The following is a 21,248-nucleotide window of genomic DNA, read 5'->3' on the forward strand; positions in this document are numbered from 1 at the left end:
ACAGGAAGGCAGTGAATTCATATCCACTGTACCCAGGGCTCAGCACAGGAAGGCAGTGAATTCATATCCACTGTACCCAGGGCACACAGCACAGGTAGGCAGTGAATTCATATCCACTGTGTCCAGGGCACAGCACAGGAAGGCAGTGAATTCATATCCACTGTGTCCAGGGCACAGCACAGGAAGGCAGTGAATTCATATCCACTGTACCCGCACAGCACAGGAAGGCAGTGAATTCATATCCACTGTACCCAGGGCATACAGCACAGGAAGGCTGTGAATTCATATCCACTGTACCTAGGGCACACAGCACAGGAAGGCAGTGAATTCATATCCACTGTACCCAGGGCACAGCACAGGAAGGCAGTGAATTCATATCCACTGTACCCAGGGCACAGCACAGGAAGGCAGTGAATTCATATCCACTGTACCCAGGGCACAGCACAGGAAGGCAGTGAATTCATATCCACTGTGCCTAGGGCTGGGCACAGGAAGGCAGTGAATTCATATCCACTGTGTCCAGGGCACAGCACAGGAAGGCAGTGAATTCATATCCACTGTACCCAGGGCACACAGCACAGGAAGGCAGTGAATTCATATCCACTGTACCCAGGGCACACAGCACAGGAAGGCAGTGAATTCATATACACTGTGTCCAGGGCACACAGCATAGCAAGCAGTCCTCCCCGTCCACCATTTCAATCCATCCCTAACCAAGTCAGGTATCCATTCACACGTGGGTGGAGTGAGCAAAACTGGAGCACAGTACCCTTCCCCAAGGACGCAACACCAGGATGAAGCAGAGGATCGAACACTGACCACAGGTGAACACGTCTTCCTCATTCTGCCATGGCCCCCAAGATGCCAATGCAGACCCAGAGGCCCTCAACAAAACGCTGTTTGCCGACAACCTCAGCATCTCAAACAAAAAACAAGAAAAGGCTGCAGAGACACAGACAGCCTGAACAGCAGCTGCAAACACGAACGGAATTAAGATCAGCATCGGTATTCTTTTTCTCTTGAACATCATCACCATAACACATTAGACACTGGTTGGTTTGCACCATGAAAAGCAAAACTGCAAGCAGGAGCTGTTTTGTCATGCATGCTATAACAAAGTAGCAAACAAATGAAACACATGAAGTTTTGTTTTGTCATGTATACATAACAAAGGCAACACACGGAGCCTTACTTTGTTGTTTAACAAAGAGCCAGAAACAAAGGGAGCTAAGGCTAATTTCAAAACAAACCTGCATCTTCAAACACGTCATCAAAGCCCATTCGATCAGTATGATGTTTCAGCTTGGAAGGGCTGTCGAGTTCTTTGAACACTGCAGACGTTACCTCGTCCTGTGCACAAAGGCAGACACAATGTATCAAACAGTATGTAACATATAATCACTGGACAAAAAAGGCAATAAAAAAAGTTAAAAAGCTGAGACCCTAACTCAGATCTACCAGCTCAGAACTGGGCATGTTACCAATTACACCAAAGGACCACCAAAAGACTATGCTCTTTTTTTAATCAATTTTATTTTTGGATGTACGCAGAGTGTGGAGGGTGGTCTGGTGGTAACACTTATGTCTGAGGGCACTGGATCGAATCCCACACTTGCCAGAATTTTCTCCCCCCTCTACTGGACACTGAGGGGTGGTCCAGACACTGAGGGGTGGTGGTCCAGACACTGAGGGGTGGGTGGTCCAGACACTGAGGGGTGGGTGGTCCAGACACTGAGGGGAGGGTGGTCCAGACACTGAGGGGTGGTCCAGACACTGAGGGGTGGTGGTCCAGACACTGAGGGGTGGTGGTCCAGACACTGAGGGGTGGTGGTCCAGACACTGAGGGGTGGGTGGTCCAGACACTAAGGGGTGGGTGGTCCAGACACTGAGGGGTGGTCCAGACACTGAGGGGTGGCCCAGACACTGAGGGGTGGTCCAGACACTGAGGGGTGGGTGGTCCAGACACTGAGGGGTGGCCCAGACACTGAGGGGTGGTCCAGACACTGAGGTGTGGGTGGTCCAGACACTGAGGGGTGGGTGGTCCAGACACTGAGGGGTGGTCCAGACACTGAGGGGTGGCCCAGACACTGAGGGGGTGGTCCAGACACTGAGGGGTGGCCCAGACACTGAGGGGTGGTCCAGACACTGAGGGGTGGGTGGTCCAGACACCGAGGGGTGGGTGGTCCAGACACTGAGGGGTGGTCCAGACACTGAGGGGTGGTCCAGACACTGAGGGTGGGTGGTCCAGACACTGAGGGGTGGTCCAGACACTGAGGGGTGGTCCAGACACTGAGGGGTGGTCCAGACACTGAGGGGTGGGTGGTCCAGACACTGAGGGGTGGTTCAGACACTGAGGGGTGGTCCAGACACTGAGGGGTGGTCCAGACACTGAGGGGTGGTCCAGACACTGAGGGGTGGGTGGTCCAGACACTGAGGGGTGGGTGGTCCAGACACTGAGGGGTGGGTGGTCCAGACACTGAGGGGTGGTCCAGACACTGAGGGGTGGTCCAGACACTGAGGGGTGGGTGGTCCAGACACTGAGGGGTGGTCCAGACACTGAGGGGTGGTCCAGACACTGAGGGGTGGTCCAGACACTGAGGGGTGGGTGGTCCAGACACTGAGGGGTGGTCCAGACACTGAGGGGTGGTCCAGACAATGCTAGTCACTGGGATAAGATGACAAACTGAGGTCATGTGTGCAGCATGTGCTCAGCACACTTTAAAGAACCCACAGCAATAAAAGGGTTCTCCTTTCAAAGTTTTGAAGAAAAATCCACTTTTCAGCAGTGTTTCTGCTTCTAGTCTTTCCAACCAGAACAGAAGCCAAAGTCCTGCGTCAGCTTTTGATGCTGACATCGGGAAGAGAGCAGAGTTGCACAAAAGATACTGGCAGCATTAAGTTTGCTCAGTGATAAGAGTTTTCTCAGATCTACAGAATAAGCCCAGGCTCCGGAAAATTCTTAGTGCTAAACAATTTTTTTGCTGCTATGGTCGGTTATGCAAACAAGCCTGTTCTATTTTGACATCACAGGGAAAGGGACAACAGACTGATAAACGTTACAGGAAATTTGTTATTCAAAAACACCCTTGCCGGAACTGGGAAGAGGACCGTTTACTTATGATAAGGGAGGAAAGAAGCAATTTACCATGTCCTGTTCGTTGGTACTTGGTGCAAACGCCTTGACCAGAGCCTTGATGTTCTCTCTGGACCGGTTTTGGTCGTCCGTGGTGTGCATACATACGATTACCTTCCCAATCGTTTCCTGTCACAGGTCAACGGTCATGGGTTAATAATACTGACTGCTCAACATGCCCTTCATTCACATTTACTCTTTTATTTTATTTATTTATTTTTTTCACAAAAAAGCATTCACATACAGCCATTTCTTTTTCTTTTCTTTACTTTATAAGAAGATAAGATAAGAATAACTTTATTATCTCCAACTGGAGAAATTTGGCCAGGTGCATTATCACAACATAAACAAGTAAACAACATGGGGACCATAACTGTAAAAGCCAACAACAGCCCCTACAAATATTACGAAGATACAAATGTAAAATAATATCACATACATCGTTTCATAGATACATCCACACACTGCAGGTAATAACTAGTATTCTTAATGTAAAAACAGAAAGAATTAAGAAACATTATTTGAATATAATTATAAATAGCCTACTATACTGCACATTGGTTATAATAGACAGATAAGATAAGAATAAAGATGAATTGCGGAAAACCACAATCAGATAATCAGCACACACCCGCACCGCACCCCCCCACGCCACCCCCACCCCCACCCACCCACCACCACCCACCCCAAGAGTAATAAACATATGTTCTCAAATAAAAGCATTTCACATATTCGCTTTTGCAAACATTGCAATTAATTATTACATCGTAATTATTAAACAGAAATATATTTAGAATATGGGCGTTAGCATTAGACATATTCATTGTACATTCATCCTGCATATTCTTCCTACATATTGCACATTCATTATAACCAGTTGTCACGTTTTAAGCTCAGTAAACACACACACACACACACACACACACACACACACACACACACACCACAACTAGAACAAGGTACAGCCTATCATGCACGGACACAGTTCTCAAGAATTTTATTTTTTGCTGCACCATCATCTTCACCATTTCAGTGGCATCACTCCTACACCTCTCATTCCAAGTCCCTCAGATTGTTTGTTTTCTTTTTTGTGTGTGAAGTATTTGCCTTTATGCATGCACTTATCTTACCCCCCCCCCCACCCACCCCCACCCCAAGGGCCAGGAGTAAAAAAGCAATTGTGCTTATTCCCTTGCCCTCATGAAATAAAATTTTGTTTGTTTGTTCGTTCGTTCGTTCGTTCCCCCATACACCTGAGTTCATGTGTCACAGTCCCACCATTGGCAGCACACATGGAACCATTGATGTCAGGTCACCAGGAGGCCACACAGCATAGACATATTACCATTTCAATTGCTTAAGACTAGTGAGACACTTTTACTATAGAAGATGAGAAAAAAAAGAAAAAGACAAGAATGTACTCATGTAGAGAAGAGGGATGAAAAAAAAAACCCAAACAATAACAATCTTTCAATGTTTCATCTATCTAGATGGCCAAGTTGGAACAGACAACATGAGCAAATTGAATCTAAAATCAGATCTGTATAATATTTGGGTTGAGATTTTAGCATGCTGAAAGACTTGTGCTGCTCTATTGCACTGAATTTTCTGAAACTCTCTGGTCACAGAATTTCAAAAGAAAAATCCAGAAGCAAACCACTGACACAAGCTGCACAAGGTGAGGAAGATCAGAGAAGCCTTGAGAAATCATGCACTGCTAAATCAGTAATGAACAGAGAAATGCAACGTACATTTATTTACAGAGCAACACTTACACACACACACACACACATACACACACATGCATGCAAGGCAAAAAGCCTTGCTCTCAGATGTCTGGAGTTTTCAAAAAGATATTTATCCATCCACAGGCCTCCGTCAAACAGTGCTGACCATGGATAAATCCTGGTCTACCCTCCTGGTACAGCACTGACCATGGATAAATCCTGGTCTACCCTCCTGGTACAGCGCTGACCATGGATAAATCCTGGTCTACCCTCCTGGTACAGCACTGACCATGGATAAATCCTGGTCTACCCTCCTGGTACAGCACTGACCATGGATAAATCCTGGTCTACCCTCCTGGTACAGCGCTGTTTGTTGCTGAACAGGCCAGTGTGTGAATGACAGTCTCTGTCACACAGGTCACACTGGCTGATCGACTCTGTGCTGTTTATCCGTATCTACATTTTTAATGTATATCTCTTGTTAAAACATTTCTTTTCCTTGATATTACACCTAATCTAACACACTACACCATGACCCACTTCCGGCAGAGGTCTGGCTTCTGTCCTGTGCAAAATACACTCCGCCCAAGTGAAGAAATCAAAAGTAGCTGTAACTGGTATCCTCCCTTGAGTATATTACCTCCCTTGTGTTTACACACACACACACACACACACACACACACACACACACACACCACACACACATTCAGACTTGAAGACTGCAGACAGCCCACCTGAATCCTGAAGTACCTGCAGAGGGAATGAATGTCTCCCGGTTGGACAAGCTGGCCACTGTTCAGTTCAGACATCGACTTCAGAAAGCGCTTCAACAAAACAATCAGAATAGTTTTACTACCTCAGTAAAATAAACAAAATTAAGTGTGGTGAAGTCTGTGAGTTATACAGATTACCTGCATGACAGCGAAGTTTGGCTCACAACAAACATAACAAAAACATGAACAACAGAGCCCTAGCAAACCAAACCCGACAAAAACATTACCTCTCCGCTAATAAAACACATGCACACACATGTACACACACAGAAATCACACTAATCCATGCACACATTTTGCATAACACAACAGTCAAGTGATTAAAAGTGTCGGACTTTCAATCTGAGGGTCCCAGGTTTGAATCTCTGTCATGGCGCCTGGCGGGTCAAGAGTGGAGATTTTTCCGATCTCCCAGGTCAACATATGTGCAGACCTGCTAGTGCCTGAACCCCCTTCATGTGTATATGCATGCAGAAGATCAAATACGCATGTTAAAGATCCTGTAATCCATGTCAGTGTTTGGAGGGATTACAGAGACACAAAAATACCCAGCATGCATCAACCACAACAGAGTCATGGGCAAGTTGATGTTGGTGGTGTAACAGAAAGAAAGAAGAATAAAAGAAAAAAAACAAACAAATGTGACGGTGAAGTCACTATAAGAAGAAATACCTAGCTAAGTATCAAAGATCGTTCGGCACAGTGGCTGCTCCTCACTATAAGAAGAAATACCTAGCTACGTATCAAAGATCGTTCGGCACAGTGGCTGCTCCTCACTATAAGAAGAAATACCTAGCTACGTATCAAAGATCGTTCGGCACAGTGGCTGCTCCTCACTATAAGAAGAAATACCTAGCTACGTATCAAAGATCGTTCGGCACAGTGGCTGCTCCTCACTATAAGAAGAAATACCTAGCTAAGTATCAAAGAGCGTTCGGCACAGTGGCTGCTCCTCACTATAAGAAGAAATACCTAGCTAAGTATCAAAGAGCGTTCGGCACAGTGGCTGCTCCTCACTATAAGAAGAAATACCTAGCTAAGTATCAAAGATCGTTCGGCACAGTGGCTGCTCCTCACTATAAGAAGAAATACCTAGCTAAGTATCAAAGAGCGTTCGGCACAGTGGCTGCTCCTCACTATAAAAAGAAATACCTAGCTACGTATCAAAAAGCGTTCGGCACAGAGGCTGCTCCTCAAAAAAATGACGCCAATCAGTCACAGAAACACACACACATTGTCAGCGGACACCTTTTCTTGTCACAGCTGTCCACTCCCCTTCTTGTGCCTACCCTTCCTCTTCCTTCCGCCAACAGATCAAGTCAAATCAACTTCATTATCTTCAAAGAGAAATCAACACGTGGTCTTATTTGCTCATGCTCACAATATAAAGATAAAAACATGCATTTAACCCCTTCAGTGCCACAAGACATTCAGCTTTTTTTTTCAAGTGTGATGAACTGATTACTCCATGTGAGGAAATAACACTGCTAAAATCAATGTTATTTTGATGTATTTTGATTTTAAGAATTTCTCTTTAAGTTCAAGTATAAGGAGATGTTGCCATCAGCTCAGGCACATGGCAACATGTTGCCATTTTCTCCAGATCTGCGCAGACTACCTGCTGAAACTGAGTGAGCTCTGCCCTGGAGATGCCCTTGATTCAATCTTTAAAAATTGTTCAGTCTAGTTTCATTCAGTCTCTCTTTAAAATATTCAAGTGCAGTAAATATGTCGATGGTGCAGTTAGTGTCATTTTAAATGTTCTGTCCACAATTAGTGTTCCTCTTCTTTTAACTGCAAACAAGAAATGTCATGCCATCTTTAAACCCAAACAAACGTTCTGGTAACCAACTAAGAAGAGCCCAATGAAAATGAATTTTCTGGCATATCCGGACACCTTGCATTCAACACTCAATCCACAATACCAACAAATGAAAGAAAATATCAGAACAGGTTCAATAAGACAGTGGTGAAAAAGTGCAGTGTTCACAGTAAAACATTTTAAGTTTTCTAAGACAGTACATTCTTGCCTGATACTTCATGTCACTAAAATCTATTATGAAATGAAATTCAATTTATTGTCTTTGGGTGCTCCAAGATATTTATAATCAGTGATATGCTCAACTTTCACACCATTGATAAAAAGATTTGTGATCATACTGGGGTTTTTTTCTAAAACCAGTTATCATTAATTTTCTTCTGTTTTTGACACATTCAGGTCAAGGTGGTTTATCTCACACCAAGCTGTGAACTTCTGAACCTCCAGAAAATAGGCTGTGTCTGAATTTGAAAGGTCTTCATCAGAGCTTTTGACAAGGAGAGTCAGTGCCTTTGCAGTCATTTGAATAGAAGGTGAAGAAGACAGGGGACAGAACAGTACCTTGGGGGCAACCAATTGACACAGATAAGGAAGTGGAAATAACATTTTGGAATCCGACTGACTAAGTGTGTTTTAACAGAAAATCCAGAATCCATATGATGAGCCTGCAGTTGAGTACATGCGAAGAAGTTTGAATGCCATGTATGTGGTTGTATCGCATCAAAAACATAGGAGAAGTCAATGCATGCTGGGCATGTTCTTGTTTCCATAACTCACTGAATGGTGACATGGATTCCACGATCTTTAACTTGCATATTTCATCTTCTGAGTGCGTATACACATGAAGGGGGTTCTGGCACTAGCAGGTCTGCACATATGTTGACCTGGGAGATCGCAAAAATCTCCACCATTTACCCACCATGCACCGTTACCAAGATTCGAACCCAAGACCCTCAGACTGAAAGTCCAATATTTTAACCACTCCACAGTATTGTGTTCTTTACTCCAATTTTCCTTACTCTGCCCAGGTGTGAATGGGTAGCTGACTCTGGCTGGGAGGGTTAAAACGGCATCAGGAGAGCCCTGCATTCCTATGCCAAGCCCCAGTCCCTAGTCACAGTGGAAATGAATTCACAGCCTGCATGGCTGTAAAGGAGTGCGGAACCTTGAACTCATTCTACCCAACAGCTACATGTCTGCTACAACTCCCCTGGACCAGCACTATGTAAGACCACTGCAAAATTGGGTTGTTCGCCAAAGAGGTGAAAATCGATGGATAATTGTTATCTGTCAAACAAAGCTTTGTTTTCATTCTTCTGGAATCCATAAACAGCTCAATTTAAAATGCCAACAGTACCAAGCAAGAATAAACAAAGAAATCAGAATAGAATATTTGTACTTGGTCCACATGGGACGTAATCATGGTACGAATGAGTTAACCTTTGATATAAAAACTCTGCTAAAAAAAAGCAAGACAACCTATGTGACTGCTGTGCTCATAAAATGACGGTTTGACCTCACCTGGTCAGCCCGTGACCCCACCGGCACAAAGACGATTGGGTGTGGCAAGCTGGGGTCTTTCTTTGGGTTCAGGTCCATCATCAAACGAGAAAAACTTGCTTTCGTCTGCAGTGAAAACAGCAAGTTATCAAACACAAACTAAATGAGAAAATAAAAAGAAAAGTAAATCTATCTTCAAGCATTGTGCATGCAAGTTAAGCATCCTCGATGATGGTGAAATCTTTTTTTCGAGAAATGAAAACCAAACTAACAAAAAGAACAAAGAAATACTACTGTTTATTTGATCTATTAACCTTTGACAAAGTTTAGTTTAGTAACCTTTGATTAAGTCAAAATCATTACGTTTGAAACCATTTGCAAGCAAACACCATCCTAATTATTGCCATTTTCTGGTAAGGACCAGCAGATGGGGTGGACATTTTAAAGAGTCTTACACTGCAACATAAAGAACACATGTTGAGAAGAAAATGTCTCATCGTAGTATAGAATTATAGTATACAGCACATTTACCTGAAAATAGTCTTGAAACAACTTATGTTGAGAAACTGACCAAGATGGAAGAAGCAGAAGCAGCAGAAGTAGAAGCAGGAACATAAGTAGAAAAAAAGAAATAGAAGCAGAAGAAGCAAAAACTGATGTAAGAAAAGAAAAAAGAGAAGAGAAGATTGATTCAAGTTTGAAAAAAAAGAGAGAAAAGGAATAAAAACAAAAACAAAAAACAAAACAAAAAACAAACACGTAGGCAACTGACATACATTGGTGGCATCATTAACTCTGTCTGAGAGATCATCGTTGCTCTCAGTGATGTGGCCATCAGTGATGAAGATGATGCGAGGATGGATGTCGTACTCACCAGATATGGACACAGTGCCACCTGCAAGTGATTGCAGTACTCTGCCACAATTGTGGAACAAATGTAAGCATTTATCAGAAACTTCTTTGTGTTAGTTAGTTGTTTCAAGCAATGTTCACATGACAGGGTGATACGTAACATGACCAAAATACTATATTGTTTGTGTGCACCACACACACACAGGCAGACACACACAGTCATATTCACATTCATACACACAAATGAACATATACACACACATGCACGCACAACACACACACACACACACACACACACACACACACACACACACACAAACACGCACAAGATACACATGCACATGCTAAAGACACACATATGCAAAACACACACACACACACACACACATGCTAAAGACAAACACACACATACAAACAAAAGATACAGATAAAAACATACAGGCAAAAGACACACACACACACACACACACACACACACACACACCCACCACTACCACCAATACCAGTTTTACCTTTCCCGTGAAAAGCAGACAGGCACACCACAGTGGCCTCAAAGAAAGGAGAGCTGCCACCAAACTCAAGTCTGTCTGTACACAAATAACAACTGTACATTGAGGCATGCAGTTTTGGAGAAATGCATTTAGAACAATAGTAACAATAGTACTAGGAACAAAAAGCCTAAGAAAACAGACATTTCATCATGTTTAATGTGGTGTGTTGGCCGAGTGGTAATGCGTCCACCGAGGAAGACAGAGAATCAGAGCGCAAAGTCGCCAGTATTTTCTCCCCCTCCATTAGACCTTGAGTGGTGGTCTGGATGCTAGCCATTCGGATGAGACAATAAACCAAGGTCCCATGTGCGGCATGCACTAAGTGCACACAAAAGAACCCATGGCAACAAAAGGATTGTCCCTGGCAAAACTCTGTCAAAAACATGCACTTCGATAGGAAAACAAATAAAACTGCAGACAGAAAAAAATACAAAAAAGATGGGTGGTGCTCTCAGCGTGGTGACGTGCTCTCCCTGGGGAGAGCAGCCCAAACTACACACTGAGAAATCTGTTGTGACAAAAAAAAAGGTAATACAATACAATGTTTAATGTGCATATAATCTTGCAATGATGAGTAATTAAGTGCAGGGTTTTGTGGTTCTTTGCGCTGAACTGAACTTTTTGTCAGAATGATTCAATACAATACAATATGATACAATACAATACAAAACAATACAGTTTCAGTATATAATTTGATATAATACAATACAATGCAAAAGTTTCCGTATACAATCCAATCCAATCCAGTACAGTTTTAGTTTCAAGGAGGTGACAAAGTGTGCAGACGGATTTATATACGCTGCACCATATCTGCCATAAAAAAAAAAAAAAGACAGCAGATGCCTGACCTTGGCAAGGTCAACACAATACAATCTGACTTTATCCATTCCTCAAGGGGGAAATTTTTGTGTCCAGTAACACATCGCTAAGAATTACATATAACACAATAATGACAACATAAATGCACACATTTTGTTTTTTTGAACCACATATATGAGCTGCAACAAACTTTAAGAAACAAGATATCTCTCTATATTTCGTCACACACAAACTCACTCGCACACAAACACATACACACATGTTTATGTGTATGTATGTGTGTGTGTGTGCATGGGATTCAAACTCATACTCTTCTCAATGCCTCTGTGTGTGGTGGTGGTGGTGGTGGTGGTGTGCAACTTCCATTATATAAAACATTCTCTTTTCTGACGGTGTTTACAAAAGAAATGCAGCATGATTATCAATACATTTTCCCTGTTATCTTCAGTAGTCAGGGAGACTTCACTGAACAAAGATCACAAAGTAATGATTTTTTTCCATTCTTCTGGAAACTTCCTCAGCATACAGCAAAGTAAATGGAAGACAGGACTGAACTGAGACCTGCACACTGTGACACCTTGGAACTGACACTGAAACATTCATCACATGTAGTGCACATCACAGGGGCCAGTCAACACTCTGAACTTGAGGAGGGTGGCAGAGTGGTTAAGGTGCTCATTTGCTAGTACACAGAGTGCCTGAGGGTTTGGGTTCCAATTCCATTCTCACCCCTTCTCCAAAGTTTGAACTGAGCATCTAGTCATTTGGATGAGACGATAAACTGAGGTCGTATGAGCATCATGCACTTGGCACACTGATTTGGATGAGACAATAAACTGAGGTCGTATGAGCATCATGCACTTGGCACACTGATTTGGATGAGACAATAAACTGAGGTCTTATGAGCATCATGCACTTGGCACACTGAACCCATGGCAACAAAAGTATTGTCCTCGTCTCCACTCTGGGAGGGAAGCCATTATTGTCGTTAGTAGGGGACTTAGCAGGTGGTGTCCTAAGTACATTAAAACAGAACAGGCACCACTGAACACCACCGAAGTGACTCAGCAGCAGTGCAGGGCCTCCTCTGGTGTGTGGCTTCCTGGCGACCTAACATCGATGGTTCCCTGTGGACTGCCGACGCTGAAACTGCGACGGACGAACCCGGGTGTGGCTGTGTATGGGGGAATCTAAATGAGCGGCGTGGGAGTAATGCCACTGAAACGGTGCAGATGATGGGGCAGCAAAAAAAAAAGAAGAAAAAAATATTGTCCTCTGGCAAAATTATGTAGAAGAAATCCACTCGCACAGGTACACAACTATATACATGCAAGCACTCTAGGACTGACTAAGCGTATTTGGTTAGGCTCCTGGTCAGACATACGCCTAGCAGATGTGGTGTAGAGTATATGGATTTGTCCTCATGCAGTGACACTTCCCTAAGCAACTGAAAGTGACACAGAAAACTGGGGACTCACCAACGGTGTCCCTGGCAAGGGAGAAGTCAATGGTGAGGGGCAGTGCGATGCGTGCACGCCCTCCAAACGTGACCAGTCCGATGTTCTCCTCCACCTCACTGGCCATGTCTTCCACACCTGAACACCGCAATGTCACACAATACACACCTGAACACCGCAATGTCACACAATACACACCTGAACACAACACAATACACACCTGAACATTGCAATGTAGCACAATACTCACCTGAACACCTTGATGTCACACATTACACACCTGAATACCGCAATGTCACAAAATATATACCTGAATACCGCAATGTCACACAATATACACCTGAACATCACAATGTCACACAATATACACCTGAACACCGTATGTCACACAATATACACCTGAACACTGCAATATCACATAATATACACCTGAACACCGTATGTCACACAATATACACCTGAACATCGCAATGTCACACAATATACACCTGAACACCGTATGTCACACAATATACACCTGAACATCGCAATGTCACACAATATACACCTGAACACCGTATGTCACACAATATACACCTGAACATCGCAAAGTCACACAATATACACCTGAACACTGCAATGTCACACAATATACACCTCAAGACCGTATGTCACACAATATACACCTGAACACTGCAATGTCACACAATACACACCTGAACACAACACAATACATACCTGAACATCGTAGTATAATACACACCTGAACACCTAGATGTCACACAATATACACCTGAATACCGCAATGTCACACAATACACACATGAACACCGTATATCACACAATATACACCTGAACACCGCAATGTCGCACAATATACACCTGAACACTGTATGTCACAATTCACAATGAAAAATATAGTTATGTAATGCTATAATTAACTATAAACAAACCACAATTCACAATGAAAAATATAGTTATGTAATGCTATAATTAACTATAAACAAACCACAATTCACAATGAAAAATATAGTTATGTAATGCTATAATTAACTATAAACAAACCACAATTCACAATGAAAAATATAGTTATGTAATGCTATAATTAACTATACACAAACCACAATTCACAATGAAAAATATAGTTATGTAATGCTATAATTAACTATAAACAAACCACAATTCACAATGAAAAATATAGTTATGTAATGCTACAATTAACTGTAAACAAACCACAATTCACAATGAAAAATATAGTTATGTAATGCTATAATTAACTGTAAACAAACCACAATTCACAATGAAAAATATAGTTATGTAATGCTATAATTAACTATAAACAAACCACAATTCACAATGAAAAATATAGTTATGTAATGCTATAATTAACTATACACAAACCACAATTCACAATGAAAAATATAGTTATATAATGCTATAATTAACTATACACAAACCACAATTCACAATGAAAAATATAGTTATGTAATGCTATAATTAACTATAAACAAACCACAATTCACAATGAAAAATATAGTTATGTAATGCTATAATTAACTATAAACAAACCACAATTCACAATGAAAAATATAGTTATGTAATGCTATAATCAACTATAAACAAACCACAATTCACAATGAAAAATACAGTTATATAATGCTATAATCAACTATAAACAAACCACAATTCACAATGAAAAATATAGTTATGTAATGCTATAATTAACTATAAACAAACCACAATTCACAATGAAAAATATAGTTATGTAATGCTATAACTACAATAAGACATGAACCTCCCGCCTCCCAGAAAAGAGTGTAATTGCACTTCAAACCCATTTTCAACTCACCCTTTAAAGCCAGCACTCCAATGACCAATTCAGCCATTCGAACCACATGAAGCTTTCTTAGCTAACTGGTGCTGCGTCATGTTATTACCGTTAATGAATGCCATGGCAGTGTCGATCATCTGCTGCCTGGCGTTTCCCTGAAGCATGCTTTCCGACGTGTCCAAGCACAGAACTGTGTCATAGGATTTTGCCTTGGGAGGAGGATTCAGTACTGGAAAAAAAAAAAAAAAAAATCACCCAACCAACCAACAATAAAAATGTTTATCAATCGTCCAGTTTTTTCTCTCACCGTTGCACTGAAAGGTTATAATGAAACCTCTTCATTACCAATGGTTCCATCACACACTCTGCGCACAATTTCAATACAGCAAGATACACTAAGTAATATAGTATATACTAAACAATACATAGAGCAGTACACTAAACAATACTACACAGAACAGCCACAGTGTGCTGCAGTGAAAACGGGCAAGGTGCAAGGGTATTTCTCTTTCATGACACAAGGGTGGTCTCATGCCGCTCTTGCTGATGATTTTCAGGTGTTTCTTCCCCCAATGGTAGGTCGACTGCGCATTCCCAATCTTTGGCACCTTCAAGCAGCCCCAGTTTCCAAGCTTTGGATGTTACAGCTGTTCCTGGCCAGACTTTATTGCCATCTACAGACAGGAACTCTACTGGAACTTCTGGTGGTACTCCTTGAACAGTGCTCACCACGTATGCAATTTCTTTTAGCACTTGGTTGTGCCTCCATGTGTACCGTCCCTGGCTCAACGCCGCTTTGCATGAGCTGAGGACATGTTCCACTGTTTGTTTGCCATGGCAGAGTGGGCATGCAGGGTCCTCTGCTTTCCCACATTTCACCAAGTTTATATTTGAGGGAAGGAGGTCATAGACAGATCTTAGGATGAAACTGACCCTCAGAGGGGCCATGTTCCACATGTCGCTCCAGCTGAGGCTCCTTTGGAGTGCATTTTCCCATGTTGTCCACTGCCCCTGCAGGCCTTGCTGGACTGCCTTCTGGCCTCTTTTATCATCCTCTTCCTTCTTGATCACCTGTATGATCATGTCTCGTTTTGCTGTCCCACTTGCCTTGGACCACCATTCCATCTTTGTCGATCCCAGGCCCTGTCTGTTGGTTTGGGTGTGTCCTATTACTTCCTTCGTCTTGTGCAGTAAATTATGCTCTCTGACTTGTCATTGCACTACTGGTGGTTATTTTTTATCAACTGTCTCTTAAAGAGAACAAGCAGAAATTTGGAAGGGACTAGTAGATTTCTTTTTTTACCTACATCTTTTTTTTTTTTTTACCTACTTCACACTAAAAAAGAACCCAAGGCAAAGAGAACATTGTCCTCTGGCAAAACTGTCGAAAAAATTCACTCAAACAGGTACACAAATATTATACACATATACTCAAGGCCTGATTAATAACCTTGGGTTCTGTTGATGGTCAAGCATCTGCCTGGCAGATATGGTACAGCATGTATGGATTTGTCCAAACACAGTGGCACCTCCTTGAGAGACTGAAACTGAAAGTGAAAGTGTACCTGGAGCGCGGGCTTGGTCCACAGCTTCCTGGAGACGACGAGACTCTGTGTCACCGCCATGAACACGGATGTTCATGCTCCGTATTCCTGAAAATGGGCAGATGAAACATGGTTACATGTAAAAGAAAGAAAACAAAAGAAAAAAAGACATGCATTGTTTCAGAGTATCAATCAATCAATCATCAGAAATATATCAATGTGTGTGTGTGTGTGTGTGTGTGCATGCACGTACAAGCATGTGTGTGAGTGTGTTCTGTACAGAAAGAAAAACAGAGAGAGAGATAAGGATACGGGTGAATTATTCAATAAGGCCATGGCCCCTCATGAAGGGGATACAGTGAACACAACAACAGAGGCATACTACCAACAATACACATCAGTAAATGTTCAACTGCAAGCTGAAAATACACAAAAATTAATAATTAACTTTATAATGCATTGCGTTTTTTAAACGCTTTACACAAGTAAACAGCAAACTGTTTTTTTAATGGTTTCATTTGTCGATGACATCAGCAAAACAAGTCCAAATGAAGATGGGCGTGTGTAATATTTTTGTGGAATTAACTAAGATCTAAGGTCTTCCAAAGCAGGGCAGCATAACACAAGGTGAAGTTCAGTTTCTTCAGCACATCTACATAATGGACAAATAAGATCACAGACACTGAACTTACGATAACGAAGACAATGCAGTAAGATGTCAGAAATCCCTGATCTGAACCTTGTCGTGATGTATTTTAAATGCCTATCCATTTTCATTGATAAATAAATTGGAATAGAATGCATATAACTGAACTGCTTATAAAACCTGAAACGACTGCTTTCTTGAACATGATATGACCATTCTTGCCATCTACAATCAATTAATCTTGTACAAAACATGCGAATAAATCCATTTATGTTGCCTACCCCCTGCTGTAACCAAACATAAAAAACCACCAGTTCATTTAATCTAACCCTAACCTTTGACACCCAGTTTACCTTACCCCTAGAGTCTAGATCATATAACATACAATGAGCTTTTTCGGTAGCCTTCAATTTTCCATTTGTGTTATTTTTAACCAATAACTAAAACATTTTACTGCGGAATAGATTGGATACCTATTTGTCTCACCATAGATTAAATCATTTGGTGTTTTCATTGTGACTCCAAGAAATTTTTTTTAGTGCAAATAGATGGACATTCTCACAGCAAGTAGCAGCATTAGAAAGACCCCAAATCTCTGCTCCATACTGAACAATGGGCTGTACTTGGGAGTCAAACAGTTTCATAAATAGGTCTAAAGACTGATTTTCTACACTTGACAGTTTTTGCATAATACAGAGTAATGTGTGCTTGGCTCTACTTGCAAGATCTTTACAAGCAACCGTGAAATTCAATTTAGTTGAAAGATATATATCTAGGTATTTATATACATTCACTACAGGCAGACATACAGAGAGAGAGAGAGAGAGAGAGAGAGAGAGCGAGAGAGAGAGAAACAGAAAGAGAGAAACAGAGAGAGGGAGGTACAGAGGTAGTGAGAGATAAAGAGATAAAGATAGGGGGGAAAAAATGGAATGAAAGAAGAATGGTATGGTACTATGACAAAAAACAAACAAAAAACCCAAACAAACAAACAAAAAACCCAAACAAACAAAAAACAACAAAACCAATAACAATAAAAAAAAAAAAAAAAAAGCAAAAGCAAAACAAAACAAAAAATCATTAACATCAAACAACAATAAAAAAAAAATGAATGTTCTACTGTACTGAGCATTAAACCTCTGCAATATCAGTTAGCATCTTGAAATTAAAAAATAAAAACCATTCATATGACGCTCAGCAAACGGTTACAAAAAAATTCTTGCCTTTAAACTCTGGCATTAGAACAATACATGTTTGCTAGATATAAGATCTCCACAATTATAATCACTGCCAGGATAATAAAAACCTGTGCTGGCGCAAATACACATATGAAGGGTCACTTCATAAAGCAGATATATTTCATAAAATGGAATAGAAAAAAACAACAACAAAAAACGAATCAAAACATGATTACAATCATACAGGCTGCATACGGTCCACAACTTGCCACACAGTGAACATCCCCAACAATCAAAGCGTGCAAATTCCCGAACAGTGCTTTTTTTGTTTTGTTCTGTTGCTTTCTCCTTCTGGGTGTGTCTCTAGGTAGTTATGATGAGGAGACTGCCCAGTGGAGAACTGCACCCTGCTTTATTTTTAGACTTCAGATTTTTCCAGTTTTAGAGGCCATGCATGTGCCAAAGCACCAGTTGAACTTGCCTCTAATTATAGTACTTTTACAACATGTGGTACAGGTGTAGCACTGGAAATGAGCAACAACAACAAAAAGATAGCTAAACTTTCTGTTGAACAAATTACTGAAACTGCAGCAGATAAAGAAACACACACACACACACACACGCACACACACACTAAGCTTTCACCACACACATGCACACACACACACACACACACACACACACACACACACACACACACACACACACACACACACATTCAACTAAAACTAAGCTCTCACCAGGATTTCTGTGACTGCCCCTTCTGCAAAAAACACAAAAGTTGCATGATGAAAACAACATCATGAAAACACATCTCAAGATTCAAAGGATGGAAAACAAACAACCAATTTTGATGATGCAAATTCTGCAAACATTTTGGACAGAGTAACAGACTGTGATGGGTGTTTCAAAATGCTTCACGAAAAAATTGCAAAATGCTAAACACTATCATCACGATCCATATCATCTTCTATCAATGTTCTCATGAACATAGAATGATTTCATTTCATGATGAACACAGAATGAGTCTGGGATTCAGATCTGTGAACAAATGACCCACTTTTAACTTCAGACTTTGTTGTTGTTTTTTCTTTTTTCTTTTTCTGGAGGACTTTTATCTGACAGAATTCTTTATAGAAATGCACTGATCAATAATCAATGGCAAAATATCTTGAATACTTTGTTATGCACATGCACACTATATCATTTGCAGGTATCTGGGCTTTGGCACACAGCTGACAGACCTGGAGGAATCTGGTGAACAGTTCTTTTGTGCAGTGCCCCAGTGACTCTTCACAGAGTGAAGGAAAAAGTAGGAACATTGGACTGAATTATTTTGTAAATTTCAATGGAGCAGATGGGACAGATCAATATCCACAAAAGGCAACTGTGCAAATGTAATTCTAGAATCAATTGCAGAAGCAGGTACAAGATACAGGAATATTTTGTCATACCTGAAAGAGAAACTGTTGATAAACTCGCTGATAAAAAGGTGACATATCAAAAAGCACATGCATTATCCCCTGAGACATACAATAAAAAACATGAATCAGTTTTCCTTTTACTTCTCCCCAAATATGTTTTTACATATTTTCCCACCAGTTAGGCTGCTACATTCCATTTTCCAGTATGTGCAAGCTGGGTACGTTTCTATTTTCAAAATGTTAAAAAAAAGAAAAGAAAAAAAGAATGATCTTACATTCCATTTTCAGGTATGTGCAAGCTGGATACGTTTCTATTTTCAAAATGTTGAAAAAAGAAAAAGAAAAAAGAAAAGAAAAAAGGAATGATCTTTGACATATGTACTTATTTTTGTACATATGCATACATACAGTGGAGTGATGGCCTAGAGGTAACGCGTCCGCCTAGGAAGCGAGAAACTCTGAGGGCGCTGGTTCGAATCACGGCTCAGCCGCCGATATTTTCTCCCCCTCCATTAGACCATGAGTGGTGGTCTGGACGCTAGTCATTCGGATGAGACGATAAACCGAGGTCCTGTGTGCAGCATGCACTTAGTGCACGTAAAAGAACCCACGGCAACAAAAGAGTTGTTCCTGGCAAAATTCTGTAGAAAAATCCACTTCGACAGGAAAAACAAATAAAACCTGCATGCAGGAAAAAGTAAAAAAAAAAAAGGATGGCGCTGTAGTGTAGCGACGCGCTCTCCCTGGGGAGAGCAGCCCGAATTTCACACAGAGAAATCTGTTGTGATAAAAAGGAATACAGATACAAAGGGGTTACAGTCTGGCTTGGGAGATCAGAAACACTGATCTCCACCCTCAGCCCAGCAGGCACCGGTGCTGCCAAGACTTGAACCCTGCACCCTCTGACTACAAGACCAGTGCTTGGACTGTGCTGCTATAGTGCCCATCTGTTTCATCTGCCATTGTGAAGGATGAACAGGCATGCTGGTGGTTTTCTCCTGCAAAGTACTTGCCTGTCACTGTGTGTAGTTTCCTTTGGGCGGGCATCTCGAGCCCTACTGCTGGAGGCATGTGTCCTGTGAAAACAAAAGAAATGTTGGTGTTCCATTTCTCCTGCTGATCTATCTCTCTCTTCTTTTTTTTTCTTTGAGAGAAATTGCCTTTCAAGTGAAGTTTGAGCACATGAAAATACCACTGGAAAAAAACAACTACCAACCATGGTCTTTAATGTCAGTCATTAAATTGTACGCATCAACCACTGTAGTAACTTCATCACTTTCACTGAAGTAACTAACACACACACACACGCAAGGACACACACACTGAACAAGTCTTCGTGTTCCTTAATAATAATCATAATAACAATAATAATAATAATAATAATAAAGGACATTTGTTGAGCGCTTTCCCCCCATAAAAAGAGCTGACAACGCTTTACAATAAACATCACACACACACACACACACACGCGCGCACGCAATAACTCACAAAAGAAAGAAGAAGAAAAATAATGATTTAGCACACAATAATATAAAACAGATTCAGAGACTACATGTATTACATAATTACACACACACACAAACACACACACACCGAAAGAGAGAGAGAGTTTGCATGGCTTATAACTGAAAAGGTATGGATAGGCGTTTTCAAAAAGATGTGTTTTCAGACCAGTTTTGAAAGATTGAAATGATTGAGAGTGGCGAAGATCGTGAGGTAAACTGTTCCAGACATGTGGAGCTGAATAAGAAAAGGAAGAATCACCGAAGGATTGGGCTTTAACATGGGGAGCAAGTAGCCGCCTTGAATCGGAAGATGATCTGAGTTGTTGACCGGGTGTGTAGGTTTGAATCAATTCTCTCAGATACTGAGGAGCAGCACCCAAAATGGAGTTGAAGGTGAGAATTGCAACTTTGTACTGAGTGCAGGCAGAAACTGGTAACCAGTGGAGAGAATGCAGAAGATGAATGATATTGTCAGTCTTTTTGGTTCTAAAGATTAATCTTGCTCCTGCG

The 21,248-nt window shown here is 41.4% G+C and overlaps 1 protein-coding gene across 4 annotated transcripts in view; it reads right to left on the minus strand.

Moving 5' to 3' along the window:
- Positions 1-21,248, minus strand: part of LOC143298902 (uncharacterized) — a 60,968-nt gene that overhangs the window by 23,298 nt on the left and 16,422 nt on the right. For all 4 annotated transcript variants that reach the window (XR_013057443.1, XR_013057442.1, XM_076611927.1 and 1 more), the window contains exons 6-16: positions 20,247-20,309; positions 18,550-18,572; positions 16,007-16,093; positions 14,548-14,670; positions 12,653-12,769; positions 10,317-10,391; positions 9,729-9,847; positions 8,974-9,078; positions 5,595-5,684; positions 3,146-3,262; positions 1,251-1,350 (exon numbers count right to left, since the gene is read on the minus strand). Coding sequence is in view for 2 of the 4 variants with exons in the window: in XM_076611927.1 (XP_076468042.1) it covers positions 1,251-1,350; positions 3,146-3,262; positions 5,595-5,684; positions 8,974-9,078; positions 9,729-9,847; positions 10,317-10,391; positions 12,653-12,769; positions 14,548-14,670; positions 16,007-16,093; positions 18,550-18,572; positions 20,247-20,309 (1,019 nt within the window). In the remaining 2 variants the exon portion in view is untranslated. The remainder of the gene's footprint in view (positions 1-1,250; positions 1,351-3,145; positions 3,263-5,594; positions 5,685-8,973; positions 9,079-9,728; positions 9,848-10,316; positions 10,392-12,652; positions 12,770-14,547; positions 14,671-16,006; positions 16,094-18,549; positions 18,573-20,246; positions 20,310-21,248) is intronic.

Source organism: Babylonia areolata, chromosome 24 (genome assembly GCF_041734735.1).
Source record: "Babylonia areolata isolate BAREFJ2019XMU chromosome 24, ASM4173473v1, whole genome shotgun sequence".
In the NCBI taxonomy this organism is placed as follows: Eukaryota; Metazoa; Mollusca; class Gastropoda; order Neogastropoda; family Buccinidae; genus Babylonia; species Babylonia areolata.